This window comes from Podarcis muralis, chromosome 12, assembly GCF_964188315.1.
Source record: "Podarcis muralis chromosome 12, rPodMur119.hap1.1, whole genome shotgun sequence".
Classification (NCBI taxonomy): Eukaryota; Metazoa; Chordata; class Lepidosauria; order Squamata; family Lacertidae; genus Podarcis; species Podarcis muralis.
The window spans coordinates 53808037-53825677 of NC_135666.1; the positions used below are offsets into that span (position 1 = coordinate 53808037).

The following is a 17641-nucleotide window of genomic DNA, read 5'->3' on the forward strand; positions in this document are numbered from 1 at the left end:
TGTTCCTAGTGTTATCAAACAAATGCCTACCAGGGAGAAAGCCAGCCTGGTCCTTATGAATTACTTCATTCAAAACTTTTTTAAATCTACTTGCCAGGAAGGCCAGCTCCAACTCCACCTGTGTCTCCATGGCGACACCTGTGTGAACAAACTTACAGGCCCAATGCACCTAAAGGAGTGCCCCCTTTGCTTGTCCAGTCCAGGGACTCTGGCCACTTTCTGTGCTAACAGCTGTGCCAGTCCTGCTCTTCCAAGGGAAGATACAGGGTGTGTGTCGCTTGTTGGGTTAGTGTCTTCATTTGTGCTTAGTCATGCATTTACACCTCCCTTGTACCTGCTATACCTTGTAACCAGAGTCTTGTCTACATACTGATCTGATTTGCACATGAAAGACTTTGGGAGTTCTTCGTCCAGCCTTGAGGGCCAGGAAAGTGCCTGAAATGACGAAACACAGGGAATGTTTGCTACCTCATCCTTATGACCTTTGTATGAACAAGAAAGAGAGCGTTTGCTTTTCTCTCTATCAAACTTTGGGATGTATAAATAGCATATAATTATGTTGGTAAAAACTGGTTTATTTATATAGTTATAGATATTTATTTACATGAGGTATCATTCATTTACCCAGAAAAATAACCCTCACACTGATGTTTCCTCCGCAGCCTCAACGTTGACTGACTTCATTGAAGCCAGAAAAACTGTGCTAAGATATTTAAAACAAACTTTAAAGGAGAAAAGGCTACATTAACAGTTTGATTTCTCTTGAGTTTTAGAGGAGAAGCTGCCAAATCGCAGGCTTTTGACAGGGGCTACCTTCTAAAGAGCCATGTTTTCACAAGTGAGAACAATTAGTGGCCCAGTTACCTAAATTACAGAAAACTACAAAGCCAACAAACATTGAGAAGCAAACACAAGGGAGTCTGAAATAGCAGCTCTCAATACAAATGCCACTGAGAGACGGGCAAGCTTGGATAAAAAATGCCAATCATTTCCTCTTTAATGTACACCATGAAGGAGCGTCATTCATATAAATTTATTGACATCATTGAAAAAGAAAACTTTGATGGCAATATTACCAGCGTATCGGTTCACAATTTAAATTATAAGTGGTTGGTAAGGAAACTATTTCCATGACTTGTTACAGCTAAATACAGTTATGCCTTAGCTTTGGCTACTTTAAATGGATCTAAACACACTTTTCACCGCTGGGGAGAGAAGAGATCTCTTAGTGGCCAATTGGAAAAGAAGGAAGCTAGTCTGTAAAACTAAGGAAAAGATACACCCATTAATATAAGACAAATAAATGTGTCGAGCTTGAGACATTCATATGCTCATATAGAGGACTGTACATGTTGAGACTGTAATTTGAATTTATTAAGTATCATGTTTCTCAGCACACCACTAGTTGTAAGGAGACAGCTAACCTCCCTTAAAAGGTAAAGGTACCCCTGAGCGTTAGGTCCAGTCGCGGACGACTCTGGGGTTGTGTGCTCATCTCGCTCTATAGCTCAAGGGAGCCTGTGTTTGTCCTCAGACAGCTTCCATGTCATGTGGCCAGCATGACTAAGCCGCTTCTGGCGAACCAGAGCAGTGCACGCAAACGCCATTTACCTTCCTGCCGGAGTGGTACCTATTTATCTACTCGCACATGGCATGCTTTCGAACTGGTAGGTGGGCAGAAGCTGGGCTCGAACAACAGGAGCTCACCCCGTTGTGGGGATTCGAACTGCCGACCTTCCGATCAGCAAGGCCTAGGCTCTGTGGTTTAGACCACAGGGCCACCGGCGTCCTCCCTTAAGGAACTGCAATTCTCAGAGTTCCTAGGGATAGGGAATGGCCAGTCAACTAGTTTTGGAGTGTAATATAAATAGGCGTTGAGTTCCCCATACAGTGGTACCTCAGATTACAGACGCTTCAGGTTACAGACTCCGCTAACCCAGAAATAGTACCTTGGGTTAAAAACTTTGCTTCAGGATGAGAACAGAAATCATGTGGCAGCGGCGCGGCGGCAGCAGGAAGCCCCATTAGCTAAAGTGGTACCTCAGGTTAAGAACAGTTTCCGGTTAAGAACGGACCTCCAGAACGAATTAAGTTCTTAACCCGAGGTACCACTGTATAAGATAGGCTGACACTTTGTAAAATGCTTTTCGGGTTGAATGTAAGCAACTGAAAATTTCTCCTCAGATATGTTTTATATGTGCCTTCTGGTTTTAGCTAATTGTTGTTGATATCTATGTGAATTGTGTTACATAGGTAGGCATGAGTTCAGCTGGCAGAGTGTTCGCTTGGCTTTAAAAACTTGCAACCTATTGAAGCTCTTGCCCATTTCAGAAAAAGGCTTCTGGAAACATTGATGCTACTTTTGCAATGTGATATCATCATCTGCTCACATTGGATTACCATATACATAGAATCCACAGGGGCTAATTGGAAGAATTCAATTTCTGCTTTCTGAAATGAAATGAGTGTCCCAGTTTTCTTCCACCAAATTTTGTAGGGCAGAGCCAGCCCTGCTGTTAGACAGAGTGAGCAGGGTGCAGATTTTGGGTTTCATGAAAAGGAAGCAAATAGTTAGTTGCTTTACTTATTGTTGTATTTTTGCAGGCAATGAGGTGGAGAGGTGTTTGTGTGATTTTCCGCCTCTTTTGCCACAAGACTCTGACTGGCCTTGGGTACAGTGCTTTTTGATTTGTGCTAAGGGCGGTGGGGGGGGGGCAACATTTGCTGTTCTGCCTGAGGCAGAGAAATGTTCTGGATACCCTATTGTAGAGTGTGCATTATGATGCACACATTTACCTTGAGTACATAAATGGCGTTTCTTGCATCTGGTTATGGGGACAAATTCAATTCAGGTCGCACTTAAGGGGCTAACCTACCTAATTTGCACTTTCTAAAACATTATACAAACAGGAAAACAGCCATCCTTTGAAATTTGCGCTTCTCTGAATTTTGCAGTGCAGTTCTCCAATCAAGTGATGTTTATAAAAATGTGTCTACTAAGGCCAAAGTGTGCAAAGAGTGCATCTATTAGTCAAAATGGAATACAAAATGCTTTGTATGTGACAAAATCACATACAAATGTAGGAGAAACTCACACTAAATGGCTGCCGACTTTTCAGGATGACTTAAAAAAAAAAATTAAATGGAAGTGGAAATATGGAGAACTAAACTTAAGATCAGAAAAATGAGAAACTAAAATGGACAGTCTCCCATCCCAACTTTCAGCATAATTTCTTATTCTTTCTTCTTCCAAACTTTATTGATATTTTTTTAAAAAAACCAATTACCAAACATGTTGTCATCTCAGAGAAATGCACGTACAAGTGTTAAGTCTTGTATGCTGCCATCCACATGGCATCAAAGCAGACTTGGAAAATCTTTTACATCACAGATTATTATTTTTTTTTAAAATAATTTTTATTGCATTTTTTCAGACATAGACAGAAAAAAAGAAGAAAAAAAAAAGGAAAGAAAAACAAAACAAAAAGCAGATACAAAGAATCATAACCTTTCAACAACTTATTTCTATCGAGCTTCCCCACATCTCCCGCACAATGCATTCTTAACAATAAATTTATCAGCAAATTATAACCTTGTTTCGTGTGTTTCTTTTATACTTTCAATTGCAGTTTAAGTTTAAATCCCTTGTTGTCCATTTACTCTAAAAACAGAATATATTATCATTTTTAACATTTAAACATTGATTCTTTCAATAATGTTATCCAATTCCGTAAATGTTGCATTCTCATTGCTGGGGCTAGCATTTCAAATTATGCATCATTTTATAGTTCATATAACCTATAAAATTTTTGCAAGTAATTCTTGAATTTTTTCCAGTCCTCCTCCATTGCTTCTTCTCCCAGGTCTCGGATTCTGGCAGTCATTTCGGCCAATTCCATGTAGTCAATCAGTTGCGTTTGCCACTCTTCCAGCGTGGGTAAATCTTGAGTCTTCCAGTGTTTGGCGATCAAAATTCTTGCTGCAGTGGTAGCATACATAAAAAACGTTCTATCCTTCTTTAAAACCTTTTGGCCGACAATACCCAAGAGGAAGGCCTCCGGTTTTTTAGGGAAGGTGTACTTAAACACCTTTTTTAACTCGTTGTAGATCATTTCCCAGAAGGCCTTCACTCTTGGGCAAGTCCACCAAAGGTGAAAGAATGTTCCTTCAGCCTCTTTGCACTTCCAACATTTGTTATCAGACAAATGGTATATCTTAGCAAGCTTGACTGGGGTCATGTACCACCTGTATACCATTTTCATAATGTTTTCTTTCAAGGCATTACATGCCGTAAATTTCATACCGGTGGTCCATAACCTTTCCCAGTCTTCAAACATGATATTGTAACCAATGTCCTGAGCCCACTTTATCATGGCTGATTTAACTGTCTCATCCTGCGTATTCCACTTAATCAGCAAGTTATACATTCTCGATAAAACCTTGGTCTTTGGTTCTAACAATTCTGTCTCAAGTTTCGATTTTTCCACCTGGAATCCTGTTTTTTTGTCCAACTTAACCACCTCGTTAATTTGGGCATAATGAAACCAATCTCGCACCTTATCTTTTAAATTTTCAAAGCTCCGCAACCTCCAATTGTCACCTACTTTTTCTATTAGTTCCCAATATTTCGGCCAGCCGGTCTCCATATTGGGTTTTTTCCACGCCTTAGCCTCCACTGGTGATAACCACCTCGGAGTCTTACTTTCAAGTAAGTCTTTGTATTTCAGCCAGACCATAAAAATTGCTTTCCTGACAATATGGTTTTTGAACATTCCATGTGTTTTTGCCTTGCCGTACCACAGATAAGCATGCCATCCTAACGAGTTATTAAAACCTTCCAGGTCTAGGACATCTGTATTCTCTAATAGAATCCAATCTTTCAACCAGCAGAAGGCTGCCGCCTCATAGTATAACCTTAAGTCTGGCAGGGCAAACCCCCCTCTTTCTTTTGCATCAGTTAGTATTTTGAACTTTATTCGGGGCTTTTTGCCCTGCCAGACAAACTTTGAGATATCCCTCTGCCACTTTCCAAAACATTCCACTCTGTCCACGACCTGCAAGGTTTGAAATAAAAACAACATTTTTGGCAAAACATTCATCTTAACAGCGGCAATTCGGCCCAGCAAGGAAAGCTTCAGTCTCGACCAAGTTTCCAAATCTTTCTTAACTTCTGACCAGCATTTCTCATAATTGTCCTTAAACAAATTCAAATTTCTAGGCGTCAAGTTTACCCCCAGGTATTTCACTTTCTTAACCACAGTTAACTCTGTTTCCTTCTGAAACCCCTCTATTTCTAAAGGCGTCAAGTTTTTCCCCAAAACTTTAGTTTTTTGTTTGTTCAACTTAAATCCTGCCACCCGACCAAATTCTTGTATCAGTTCCAGAACTCTTTTTGTACTAGATTCTGGCTCCTGTAATGTTATTACTAAGTCATCTGCAAATGCTTTCAGTTTATATTGTTTCACTCCGACCGTAATCCCCTGTATTTGCCGGTCCCTCCTGATCATGTTCAGCAAAACCTCCAGGACTGATATAAATAATAGGGGGGATAAGGGGCACCCCTGGCGTGTTCCTTTTTCAATATAAAACTCCTCTGTCACCACATTGTTCACTATCAACTTAGCTTTTTGTTCTGAATAAATTGCTTCTATACCATTTTCAAACCCTCGTCCCACTCCCATCCCTTCCAAGTTTTTCTTCATAAATTTCCAAGAAATATTGTCAAAGGCCTTCTCGGCATCAATAAAGATTAACACTGCTTTAGTGTTAATATTTGTTTGTAAAAGTTCCAGAATATCGATAATATTCCGAGTATTGTCAAACAGATGCCTGCCAGGAAGAAAGCCTGCTTGGTCCTTATGAATTACTTCATTTAACACCTTTTTCAGTCTACTTGCCAAAATGTCTGCAAATATTTTGTAATCCACATTTAGGAGTGAGATGGGACGGTAATTCCTAAGTTGAGTCTTTTCAGTTTCCACTTTGGGTATCAATGTGATGAAAGCTTCTTTCCACGTTTCCGGTGCCCTTCTTCCCCCCATAATCTGATTGCAAACCTCCATTAGTGGTAGAATCAAATAGTCTTTTAATGTCTTATAGTATTTGGAGGTAAGCCCATCTGGGCCTGGAGATTTGCCCAACTGCATATTCTGAATGGCATCCTCCATTTCCTGTTGTGTTATTTTACAATCCAAGATTGATCTCTTCTCCTGAGACAGTTCTGGTAAGCCATTGAGTTTCAAAAATCGTTCCATCTCAGACACTTCCTCAGGCCCTTGTGTATACAACTTTTTGAAGTATTTCTGGAAACACTTTCTAATTTCACCTGGTTTCTGGATATTTTTCCCTTCCACCTCTAGATTGGTAACGTAATTAAGTTTCTGTCTTTTTTTCAACTGCCATGCCAGCAGTTTCCCACATTTGTTTGCTGACTCAAAGGATCTTTGTCTCATTTGTTTAATTTTCCATTCCACTTCTTGATTTATCAACTTCAAATATTGTGCCTGATGGAATTTAATTTCACGCAAGATCTCTTTGGATTTTGGTTTAGATCTCAACCTTTTCTCTCCATCTCTTATCTTCTCCAATATTTTATCCTTTTTCCCATTCCAGAGTTTTTTCTTAATTGAGTTTTGTTGTATCAGAAACCCCCTCATTACAGCTTTACTGGCGTCCCAGATTGTTCTTTTCTCCACTGAGGTATTCAAGTTGATTTCAAAATAATCCTTTAAAGTTTTTTGGGCCTTCTTTACGATCTCAGGTGGGTCTCCGCTTCGCCGTAGCGGACGACCCGTTTTCAGCGGAGCTCCCCTCTCCTTACAAGGAGCAGGCAGCCATTACCGAACGCGCCGCCTCCGGAAGTCCCTTTTACATCACAGATTAAGCTCACACCCACAGTGTACAGTGCTACCTCAGTTTAAGAACAGCCCTGTTTACGAACTATTCAGTTTACGAACTCCGCAAAACCGGAAATAGTGTCCCGGTTTGCGAACTTTACCTCAGTCTAAGAACAGAAGCCGAATGGTGGAAGGACACCGGCGGCAGGAGGTCTCATTAGGGAAAGCCCTCCTTGGTTTAAGAACGGTTTCGGTTTAAGAACGGACTTCCGGAACGGATTAAGTTCGTAAACCGAGGTACCACTGTACTTCAATCTCAGACCATTTTAATGAATGTTCCACGTTCGTTCTTCTGGGTTGAGGAGTGCTCATATTTATAACTGATGAGTTGGGGCTGAGTGGGGATAGAATGCATACATAGTTGCTGTTGTTAATTTTCATTCTTTCCCAAAAGCTTATATTGGGGTGGGGGGTGGAGCTAGAGATCGTATTGTGCATTCTTAGCTCCTTCAAATAATTAATGTTTTTATTAAAGGAAAATGCCTTGCCTTGCCATGGTGGGTGGGCACATGTATCTTGGATCATAGCTTCCTAAGGGTGTTGGGAAAACATAGCCTGTCAATGAGAGCGAGCTGTTACTGTGCAACTTGTGTGCATTCATTTCCTTCTTGTAGCGTTAATGAAACATTCCTTTGCTCTCAATTTCCAGGGTTTTGGTTGGCGCCCCCAAGGCAGAGTCTAAATACAGTGCCTCTCTTAAGTCCCCAGGAGCTGTGTTTAAATGTCGTGTTCACACTAACCCTGACAGGAGATGCACAGAACTGGATATGGGCCGAGGTATGTATGGGTCTACCCTGTTTTAAGTTTATATGCAAACTCTGTTTTGAAAATTTTCTCGTTCTCAAGAGCTTTAGGGCTTCGCTGCATGGGGAATGTCTCCCGACCCTACTCTGACCAAAGTTGCACTACAAGAAACTTAGATCTGAGCCTTACTGGAGGTTTTTGACAATCAGTATTTCTCAGATGGAGGAAATATTATTTGAGAAGAGAAGCTTCTCATCGTTAGTCATCCTGTGGTACTGCCAGGTTCTCTTCAGAACCTGTATGCATGTTGAAGTGTTTTATGCTTCTCCTTTAAATAATTGCAAATCAGAAGTCAAAGCCTGTAATAATATGTTTTCGATATGGCCACAGAGGAAGACTTTGTTAAAATGTGTTTAGCCCATTCAGGATATAAAGCAGTGTAAATACATATGAAATACTCATTTAAGTGTAATAAAAAAATTCTATTTCCTTTATACATTTTTGTCTTAACTCAGTTCCCCTACCCTTAAGGTAAAGGTAAAGGTACCCCTGCCCATACGGGCCAGTCTTGAAAGACTCTGGGGTTGTGCGCCCATCTCACTCAAGAGGCCGGGGGCCAGCGCTGTCCGGAGACACTTCCGGGTCACATGGCCAGCGTGACAAAGCCGCATCTGGCGAGCCAGAGCCGCACACGGAAACACCGTTTACCTTCCCGCCAGTAAGCGGTCCCTATTTATCTACTTGCACCCGGAGGTGCTTTCGAACTGCTAGGTTGGCAGGCGCTGGGACCGAGCAACGGGAGCGCACCCCACCTTGGGGATTTGAACCGCCGACCTTTCGATCGGCAAGCCCTAGGCGCTGAGGCTTTTACCCACAGCACCACCCGCGTCCCCTACCCTTAGCTAGCTGTAAAAGAAAACCAGGACTGATATGTCACGGGAGCAAATCATGATCCTCCCAATTCTCCCTCCATTGCCCCATAATGAGCAAAAAGTGCTAATATGTTTTGGAGTCTTGGTCCAAAAGCTCTTGGAAGTTGGCAGGGGGTGAACTATTACAGCTGCTTTTCCTTGTGGTATCAAATTTGCAAATCCATAATTGATCAGCAAACTCAGTTCTTCCTTGGGCTTTCAAATATTTCATCATTCATCTTCCTTGGATGACCCCAGATTCTGCTTCCGTGAGAAAGGGAGAAAAACTTATTTCTATTTATGCATTCCTTTTGTTTTCCATTGCCATTGAAGAGGGTATTATGCCCACACGGATTCATCCTGAATTCACCAGATATATGATAAATAACTATGTCAACTTACTTGTGTGATCACTGTGGAAATAAACGAATGCCATCTTCCTCCCTTATTAACTTTCACCCTTGCTCCTGCATTCATTCTAGCGAATGTTCAAGGAATGACCTGCGGGAAGACATGCAAGGAGGACAGAGATGATGAATGGATGGGTGTAAGCTTGGCAAGGCAGCCCACAGCTGGAGGAAGTATCCTGGTAAGTTTGCTGTTCCCTTCATCCCATCAAAATGTGAAGTGCCACGCTGTCGCCGGTAGTAATGCGTGCGAATTAATTTGCTGTGCCGGTGATTGACAGAATCCAGCTAACTCTGTATTTTCACATCCTTTAAGAGGAAGGCAAATAGGGTCCCGGGGACAAAGCTTGCTTCTGGAAAGAAGGCTTCAAAGGAGTCACACCTGCTTCTGTCACCCTCGAGGGCTTCCTCTTAAAAGTGGTGAAGGCTTTAGGACTTGGAACAGAATGAATAGCACTTTGTATTCCTATGAATGAGTCGGGTCTCCTTTCTTCTTCTTTTAAAAAGCATGAAATTAGTGGTGCCACGAGTAGATGTTATGTGTGCACCTATAGAGATGGCAGATTCATTATACGTCATATCGTAATTCTACAATAAACCTTCTAATGTATGCTAAAGCTAAATATTAAGTAGAAGGATTTCGGTACACTTATTAGACAGGCATACCTAGTTTTGTGGCTGGGCCTTCTGGGATCAGAAGTTAACTACTGAAATCAGCAGGAGTTGGTATTTTTCTGTGCTGAGAGACATCAGTGATGAGCATGAACTGGTGAGGATTATTCTGAAAAGGAACGGTGTGATTGTCCACACTCATTCCATGGTCCTTAGCAGCCGTTACCAATGTTTGTGACATAATTAGTGCACATGATGTGACAGTCGGCCCAAGCAATGGTGATCCAAAATTACTTGCAATGTTTTGCAAATACAGTGGTACCTCGGGTTAAATACTTAATTCATTCTGGAGGTCAGTTCTTAACCTGAAACTGTTCTTAACCTGAAGCACTACTTTAGCTAATGGGGCATCCTGCTGCTGCTGTGCCACCGGAGCACGATTTCTGTTCTCATCCTGAAGCAAAGTTCTTAACCTGAAGCACTATTTCTGGGTTAGCGGAGTCTGTAACCTGAAGCATATGTAACCTGAAGCGTATGTAACCCGAGGTACCACTGTATTTTTGGAAGCCCTCCCACCCCAAACATCCTTCTGGTTTTAGCAGCTGTTGCAAAAATACCAGCCCTGTTTGTACACCCACTTGCCCCTTGGGGAAAGAGCATAAATAAGACTTTTAATCTCAGGGTTGTGGGTTTGAGCCCATTGAGCAAAATATTCTTGTATTCTGGGGGTTAGACTAGATGACCCTTATGGTTCCTTCCAACAATTCTATGATTCTAATGCATAAAGAAACCTGGAGAATGATGTGCTGCAGTTCTAGTCTCATATTTATTGAAACTAATTTTGATCATCATGGTGGGTATCGAGAGTTTCATCCTAAGGCGTGATTGGTTAAATGAGTCAATAAACAGAGACCTTCACAAGTCTGCCGGTGCTCCAGTAAAACATGGTTCTGTTAAATATCAGTTTGAGATAGAAAGCTAAATAGAAAACCAGAGATGAATAAAGTGCTGACAGCATGAGCTTAAAATATAATTTTAGAAAGCCGCTTGGATTTTGAAATATCAACATGAGAGTTAGTGTTTGTATTAATTTAAGTGTTTCAGTAATACAATAGAAGTTCCTCGTTCCTCCATGCTACAGTTGTAAAATTCATTATCTTATTTGCACTGGAAAAGTAACTGGGGACGGTGCATTAAATCTTGGAGAAAAGCCGGGCATCCTTTAATCTTGTTCTTTCAAGACGCACCTGCTCTATTTATCATGCAGTTTGTTTCTTTTCCTCGTCAGAAAGAATTTCTATGTATTCCTAATGTGAGCTGGTGGTATTGTTGTTATTTAATTTCTTTTTCTTTATTTTTAATACACTTTTTGTTTCTTTCCTTTTTGTTAATACTTACATGTAAAATTAATAATAACAAAAAGACGTATTTCCATTCTAAACTTCTTTGAAACAGCCAAACAACTAAACCTCTAACTTCAGTGCAGCTTCCTATATGTAGGTGGTTTGAGTTTGAATGCCACCTTATAAGTTTATAAGAGGCTCGTTTATCAAATTCAGAATGTGAAGTGATCTCTTCATGGTTGGGTATCTGAGCTCACATAAAAGCCTTGTTGTTACTTGAAGAAAATATCCGCTGAATGGTCTGGTAAGTCTGATGCTCAATTGCTGAGGCTAGTCAGGTGTGCAGCTGGTCAGAAGACCTTGGACAGAAGAGCTCTGGAAGGTTCTTATAAGAAACAATACGTGTAATAAATATTTAAGACAGAGGTTTTCAAACTTTTTGAGTCCATGGCTCCCTTGCCCAACTACATTCTTTCCATGGCACCTCTGTGGGGCCCAGGAGACTGCAGAACTAGCAGCCTCTCACTCTTTTTCAAACACCCTCCTTTGTGGAGTGTTCCCTCAGCCTCCTCTTCTCTCTCCTCTCCTTGGGAGTCCTCTGGGCAGCCACAGCTGCCACCCCACCCCAAAGAGAGGTTCCTCCTCACACTGCCCCACAGAGGCCTGGGAAACCCCCCATGCCCAGCCCCAGAGACACCATTCACCTGGGGAGCTTGTAGCCAGGGCTGCTGCAACAAACAGCTGTGCAAGCCTTTGGGAGGCAGAGATGCAAGAGGGCATCAGAGGACGGAGGGAAGGAAAGAAGGACAGAGGCCAGTGTTGCCCGCAGCACCCCTGACCATCATTCATGGCATGCCAGGGTGCCATAGCACACTGGTTGAAAACCACTGATTTAAGATAAAGCACCCAAGCTGAACTTTAATCAATTCACGCTTCCACTGGCTCTTTTAGTCAGTGGATAGATAGTACATTCTTTATGGTCATTATATTCTAATAGTTTAATATTCCCATGGGGCCTGGTATATGGCAGTGACTGTGTGAATTGTGAATGAGGAGGCCCCTGGTTCCATCTTGTCTCTGCCAAGAACTTGCCCTAGACAAGCACAGAGATTCCCCCAGTAGGAATCAGCCTTGGGATTTCACTTTCTCTGGAACAAACCCCTCCCCCTTAGCTTTACCATGGTTAAGAAAAACATCAATACTCACCCTTAACCACGGTTAACACTAACCACAGTTTCCCTTGTGTGGGATGTGAAGCCCATTTGGTGATTGTTTACCAATCTAGACATAGGTAGTGGTTGACCACGGTGAATAGTGCTGTTGTTTCTCATAACTGTGGTTAAGGCAGAATGGGGAATTTGCTTGACAGAACTATTGTTGATCAAGGGTTTGTTTATAGGAGGGACCCTAGCTTAGTGGCAGACTACATGCAGAAGGACCAAGGTTAGATCTCTACCATCCCCAGTAGCAGCTGAAGTGAAAGACCTTTGCCTGAGACCACAGAGAGCCACTGTGAGGCAGACCTTCGGTAGCCAACATAATGCTTTCCGTATGTCTGGAACTACAGCTTCCATCATCACTGACCATTGACCAAACTGCTTTGGGCTGATGGGAGTTGTAGTCCAAAAAATCTTGAGCGTACTGTGTTGGCTCTCGGTGGAGTAGATAACACTGGGCTGTTATAAGGTGACTTCTTATGTCGGCAGCCTTGTGGTACACTTTTGGCTCTAAATTTTAGGCCATTTGGGTGAGATGGGATCAGTCCCCCCCCCTTTCCCCTCTTCTTGCGTTTCTCAAAATTTTCATTTCTGAGCTGGTGGTGCCAGAGACTCGCTGCTGATCTTCTCCATTTATAGCAGCTGTGAATGCTCCTCTGAGAGAGTTTAAGTTGAGGAACTGGTGTAGGTCATTGGCAGTTTTTTCCTGATGTGGAAGATAAATCTACAAATGAGGAATTGTGAGACTTTAGTTACTTAGTCATAATTTAAAGGGGCCTTTTGTTTCAACGATTTGCATTGGATATAAATTTTCTTTGCAGTCAAGATTCTTTCCTCCTTGTGACATGCTCTCCTCACTGGTTTCCTAGGGGAGGCTTGCAGAAAGTTGGCCTTGACACTGGATGTCTGTAGGATACTGTCTTCCATTAAAATGTATATCTCTGTGTTGTATTCACAGTGGAAATGCTCCATGAGAGAAGCTATTTCCTGAACACTCTAGATATAAATATTTCATGATTATTTTTTCTAAAACCAAATTCTGAATGCCGTGTGTGTTGGGAATTGAAACCATAACGGAGTCTACTTAAAAGAGCAAATAACTTGACTTCAGTTTCTTCCAAGCTTCCTTACATACATCTGGCTGTCAAAGCTGAGTGCCATTATAAACATCCTTTGTAGAATTGCATTCCTCGCTCTGACATCAGAGAGCTTCACAGAAACCCTTAGGACCAGGGGCATCGATAGGCTTGTGTGATAAATAGCTTAATTCAGTAAATAAAAGCATTTGCATTGCTGAGCACAGCTCATTCGAACTAAACAAGCCTGAAGCTTGTGTCATAATGTTCCCAGGGCTGTTAGGGCATAGACCAGCCTTGGGTCCCCAGATGTTGTTGGACTACAACACCCATAATCCCTGACAACTGGTCCTGCTAGCTAGGGATGATGGGAGTTGTAGTCCAACAACATTTGGGGACCCAAGGATGTGGAAGGTGGTGGCCGTGGCTGTCTTCTTTTAGGGAATAGACTTCCAGCTGTGAGGAACACTCTGGGCTGACTCACATCTGGAGATGTTCCTTCTGCCTTGGAATAATTTTTGAGGCTTGACAGCTAGGAAAGGACAGTGGAATGAAGAGGTGGAGAAATAAATTAGGAAGGACCGCAATGCGCAGAGCCCAGAGTCAAATAATTTACCTTATCACATCTCCTTACTAATAAGGTATGAGGATAACACAGCTTGCAAGGCGACTTGCTGCCTGTATCTATCTTGATAACAAAAGGAGATGAACCTGGGCATGCCATAATCTAATTTTTTTTAAAACTTGTTTAGTTTTAATTTGAAAAGTTCAAAAGCTTTCATTGCTTCAGTAATGCTTTTTAAAGAATGGCGACACACCCTGATGCCCATAAGCATGTGTTGAAGATAGTGTCATCATTGCCTGTGCTGAATACCTTCCCTTTTTGTCCGGCTGTTGCCTACTTGCTCAAATAGGGTTCGCAACTTTCTGAAGCACCACGCACATCTGCCAAACCTATGTATGGAGATGGAGTGTGTGTAGAACAGGGAATGATCCCTCTGTCTTACCATCTTCAATTCAGAGTTGTTGGGGTTTTTTTTTTGGGGGGGGGACACTTTCTGCCTCCAGGCACTGATTTTCTGGATCCAGGTATAAGCATTAATTTCCCCCGTCTGGTTTGTTTACCATAGGCCTGTGCACACCGTTGGAAGAATGTCTACTATGAGACAGAGTACATCCTTCCTCACGGTTTCTGCAACATCATCCCACCCAATCTAGGGTCCAATGGCAAAAGGTTAATGCCTTGCTATGAAGGTAAGGGAATATTTTTCTTCTTCATTGTATGTACTATTGCTTGTGACTGAGTAGACGCTCACTATTAACTTCCAAAATGTTGGTGCATTTTAACTGACTGTTTTTCATGTATGAATGTAAACGGTATCCCTAAGATAAACCAAGAACAGCCTCTTACGCACTGTGTCCCCATAACCAAGACAAACATCACAAACACATAGAGAGTCTTCAGCTCTGAAACTCTTTCAAGTCTGGCCAAAGTTAGGCCTGGAAATCTTTTTTTTTTTAAATAATATTTTATTAAGTTTAACAATAAAAATTCCAGAACAACAAACAGAAAAAAAATAAGAATACAAACACAAGAAAAATATAAAAACACAAAAATACAAGGTTGCAAAATACAAAAATACAAACGTTTAACCTAGAAAAGAAAAAGAAGAAAAAAAATACACAAAACCCAAAAATCCCTCTTTTTTAATTTCTCATATTTGATTAACTTATTTTCCTGACTTCCTCACGCCTCCCTTTTTTGTATCCCTTTTTAAAAAATTGGTTCAGCAAATTCATATCCTATTAATTTATCCTTAATTATTTTTCCTCACATACTTTAGCTTCGAATTTTCATCTATTATCAATCCAATCTTACATTTTACCTTGTTGCTAGAACCCCTTCATTTCATTTCAATGTCATCAACATTCAAAAATTTTACAATGTTTAGGCCTGGAAATCTTTTGAAGGAAATGTAAAGCTGCTGTCCAGATATGGGTGTAGCCTGGTGGGGGGCAGCTAGATCCACAAACATTATTGAAAAGCATTTGAAAGTTGTTGTTTTTTTGAGGTTCTGCCCCCCAGTAGAAGCCTGTCCCCCATAATGGCCTCTTCAGGGGGTATTTTTACCTGTGATTTCCTTAACCCCCCCCCCCCAACAAAAATCATGGCTATGCTCATATGTGCAGACAGGCTTTTAGTGGCTGTGAATTACAAAGATAATTTTTGGGGCCATTTTGCCCCATAGTAAAGGTAAAGGGACCCCTGACCATTGGGTCCAGTTGTGACCAACTCTGGGGTTGCGGCGCTCTTCTCGCTTTATTGGCCGAGGGAGCCGGCGTACAGCTTCCGGGTCATGTGGCCAGCATGACTAAGCCACTTCTGGCGAACCAGAGCACTGCACGGAAACACCGTTTACCTTTCCGCCACAGCGGTACCTATTTATCTACTTGCACTTTGACGTGCTTTCGAACTGCTAGGTTGGCAGGAGCAGGGACCAAACAACGGGAGCTCACCCCGTGGCGGGGATTCGAACCACCGACCTTCTGATCGGCACGTCTTAGGCTTTGTGGTTTAACCCACAGCGCCACCCGCGTCCCCTACACAGTGTGTTAATAAATCACTGCATAAAGTTAATATATCACAGCATAAAGTTAACTTCTTTACACCCATGTAAACGGTGCAGGTTCTTGAGTTGGTTCCTTGACCCAGACCTTCTCTCTTGCTGTGGCATGGCTACAGCCACGAGTGCTGTGGGCCTGCAATCCAAATAAGCTCCTATATGCAATAGGTGAGGAAGCTGTGGCCCTCCAAATTTCAGACTCCAACTCCCATCAGCCCCAACCAGCATAGCCAATGGTTAGGGATGATGGGAGTTGAAGTCCGACGATATCTGCACTATCTGCAAAACCATAGCTTCTCCTTCTCTGTCCAAGCAGTGTAGTTCCATCATGTCTGAGCCATTTTTAGTCTGGGGATCTGGTGGGAGGAGGGTCTGAGGAGGCTGTTGGATTACCAGAGCAACTTTGTGCCACTCTGTAAGGTTCCCTGGAGTGGCCACTTCATGGGACGAGATCCTCTCCTTTTGTATGTCTCACTGTGATGTGCTGAACACATTGATGGTGCCATACTTAAAATTCACAATAATTTCTACCCCACCTTTTCTTAAATTACTCAGAGCTGGTCATATGTGGCGTTATCTCATTCTATCCTCACAAAAATACTCTGAGGTAGGCTAGGCTGAGAAAGTGACTTGCCCAGTGTGCTTTGTGGCTGAACGGGCGTGTGAACCTGGCTTTCCCATATCTGAGGAAAACCCTCTAGTGTCCCAGTGTTTCTCAAACTTGGATCCTCAGCTGTTGTTGGACTACACTGGTCCTGCTAGCTAGGGATGATGGGAGTTGTAATTGAACAACAGCTGGGTAGCCCAAGTTGATAAATACTGCATCTAGACCACCCTTCCCTAACATCCAGATGTGGTTAGGCTACAATTACCATTATCCCTGATCATTGACCATGTTGGCTGGAGCTGATGGAAATGTGAAACCTTCAGGCACAAGACTGTGGGAGCCTTTTCTGGGCTCTGTGATTGTTGTGGCTTAAGCCTCTATTTGCGCCACATGACCTAATGCAGGGGGCGCAGGGCTGGGCTAAATACTCAATGTGACTTTAAAAAGACATTCGCAGTTCGTATCTTCTTACTCAAAGTAAATTAACAAACCAGGATGCATGGTTGTGCAGTTAAGAAGGGAAGATGAATGTCTCTATAAAGGGCCCCTGACAGTTAAGTCCAGTTGCGAACGACTCTGGGGTTGCTGCGTTCATCTCGCTTTACTGGCCGAGGGAGCCGGCATTTGTCTGCAGACAGTTTTTCCGGGTCATGTGGCCAGCATGACTAAGGCCCTCCTGCAAAACCAGAGCAGCGCACGGAAATGCCGTTTACCTTCCCGCCGGAGTGGTACCTATTTATCTACTTGCACTTTGACGTGCTTTCGAATTGCTAGGGTGGCAGGAGCTGGGACCAAGCAACGGAAGCTCGCTCCGTCACTCTGGCGGGATTTGAACCACCAACCTTCCGATCAGCAAGCCCTAGGCTCAGTGGTTTAGACCACAGCGCCACCCGCGTCCCTGAATAGGTCTCAGCAATTTTAGAGAAGTATCCTGGAAGGCATTTCCTTGGGTTTCCTGTGGTTTCTCTTTCTCCACCCCCCCCCAAAGTGTCAGTCTGCTTCCCGTCCTCTTTGGAAGGCCTGGAGGCTGAAATGGGGTGCTTTGATGCAAGCAGTTCTTCCCTGTCTCTTCACTTTGGGCTCCAGTGGCAGGTCTGGTATACTGCTGCTATTAGAAAAGGTTCTAGTTAACGATTTTGTAAGTTAGATGTGGTCAAAACTGGAGCTGTCTTGAAAGGATGGATTCATTACATTGGAGAGTAAA

The 17641-nt window shown here is 42.5% G+C and overlaps 1 protein-coding gene across 1 annotated transcript in view; it reads left to right on the forward strand.

Moving 5' to 3' along the window:
* Window positions 1-17641, forward strand: part of ITGA9 (integrin subunit alpha 9) — a 243351-nt gene that overhangs the window by 17036 nt on the left and 208674 nt on the right. The window contains exons 2-4 of the mRNA XM_028751023.2: window positions 7546-7673; window positions 9034-9140; window positions 14337-14460. Coding sequence (XP_028606856.2) covers window positions 7546-7673; window positions 9034-9140; window positions 14337-14460 — 359 coding nt within the window. The remainder of the gene's footprint in view (window positions 1-7545; window positions 7674-9033; window positions 9141-14336; window positions 14461-17641) is intronic.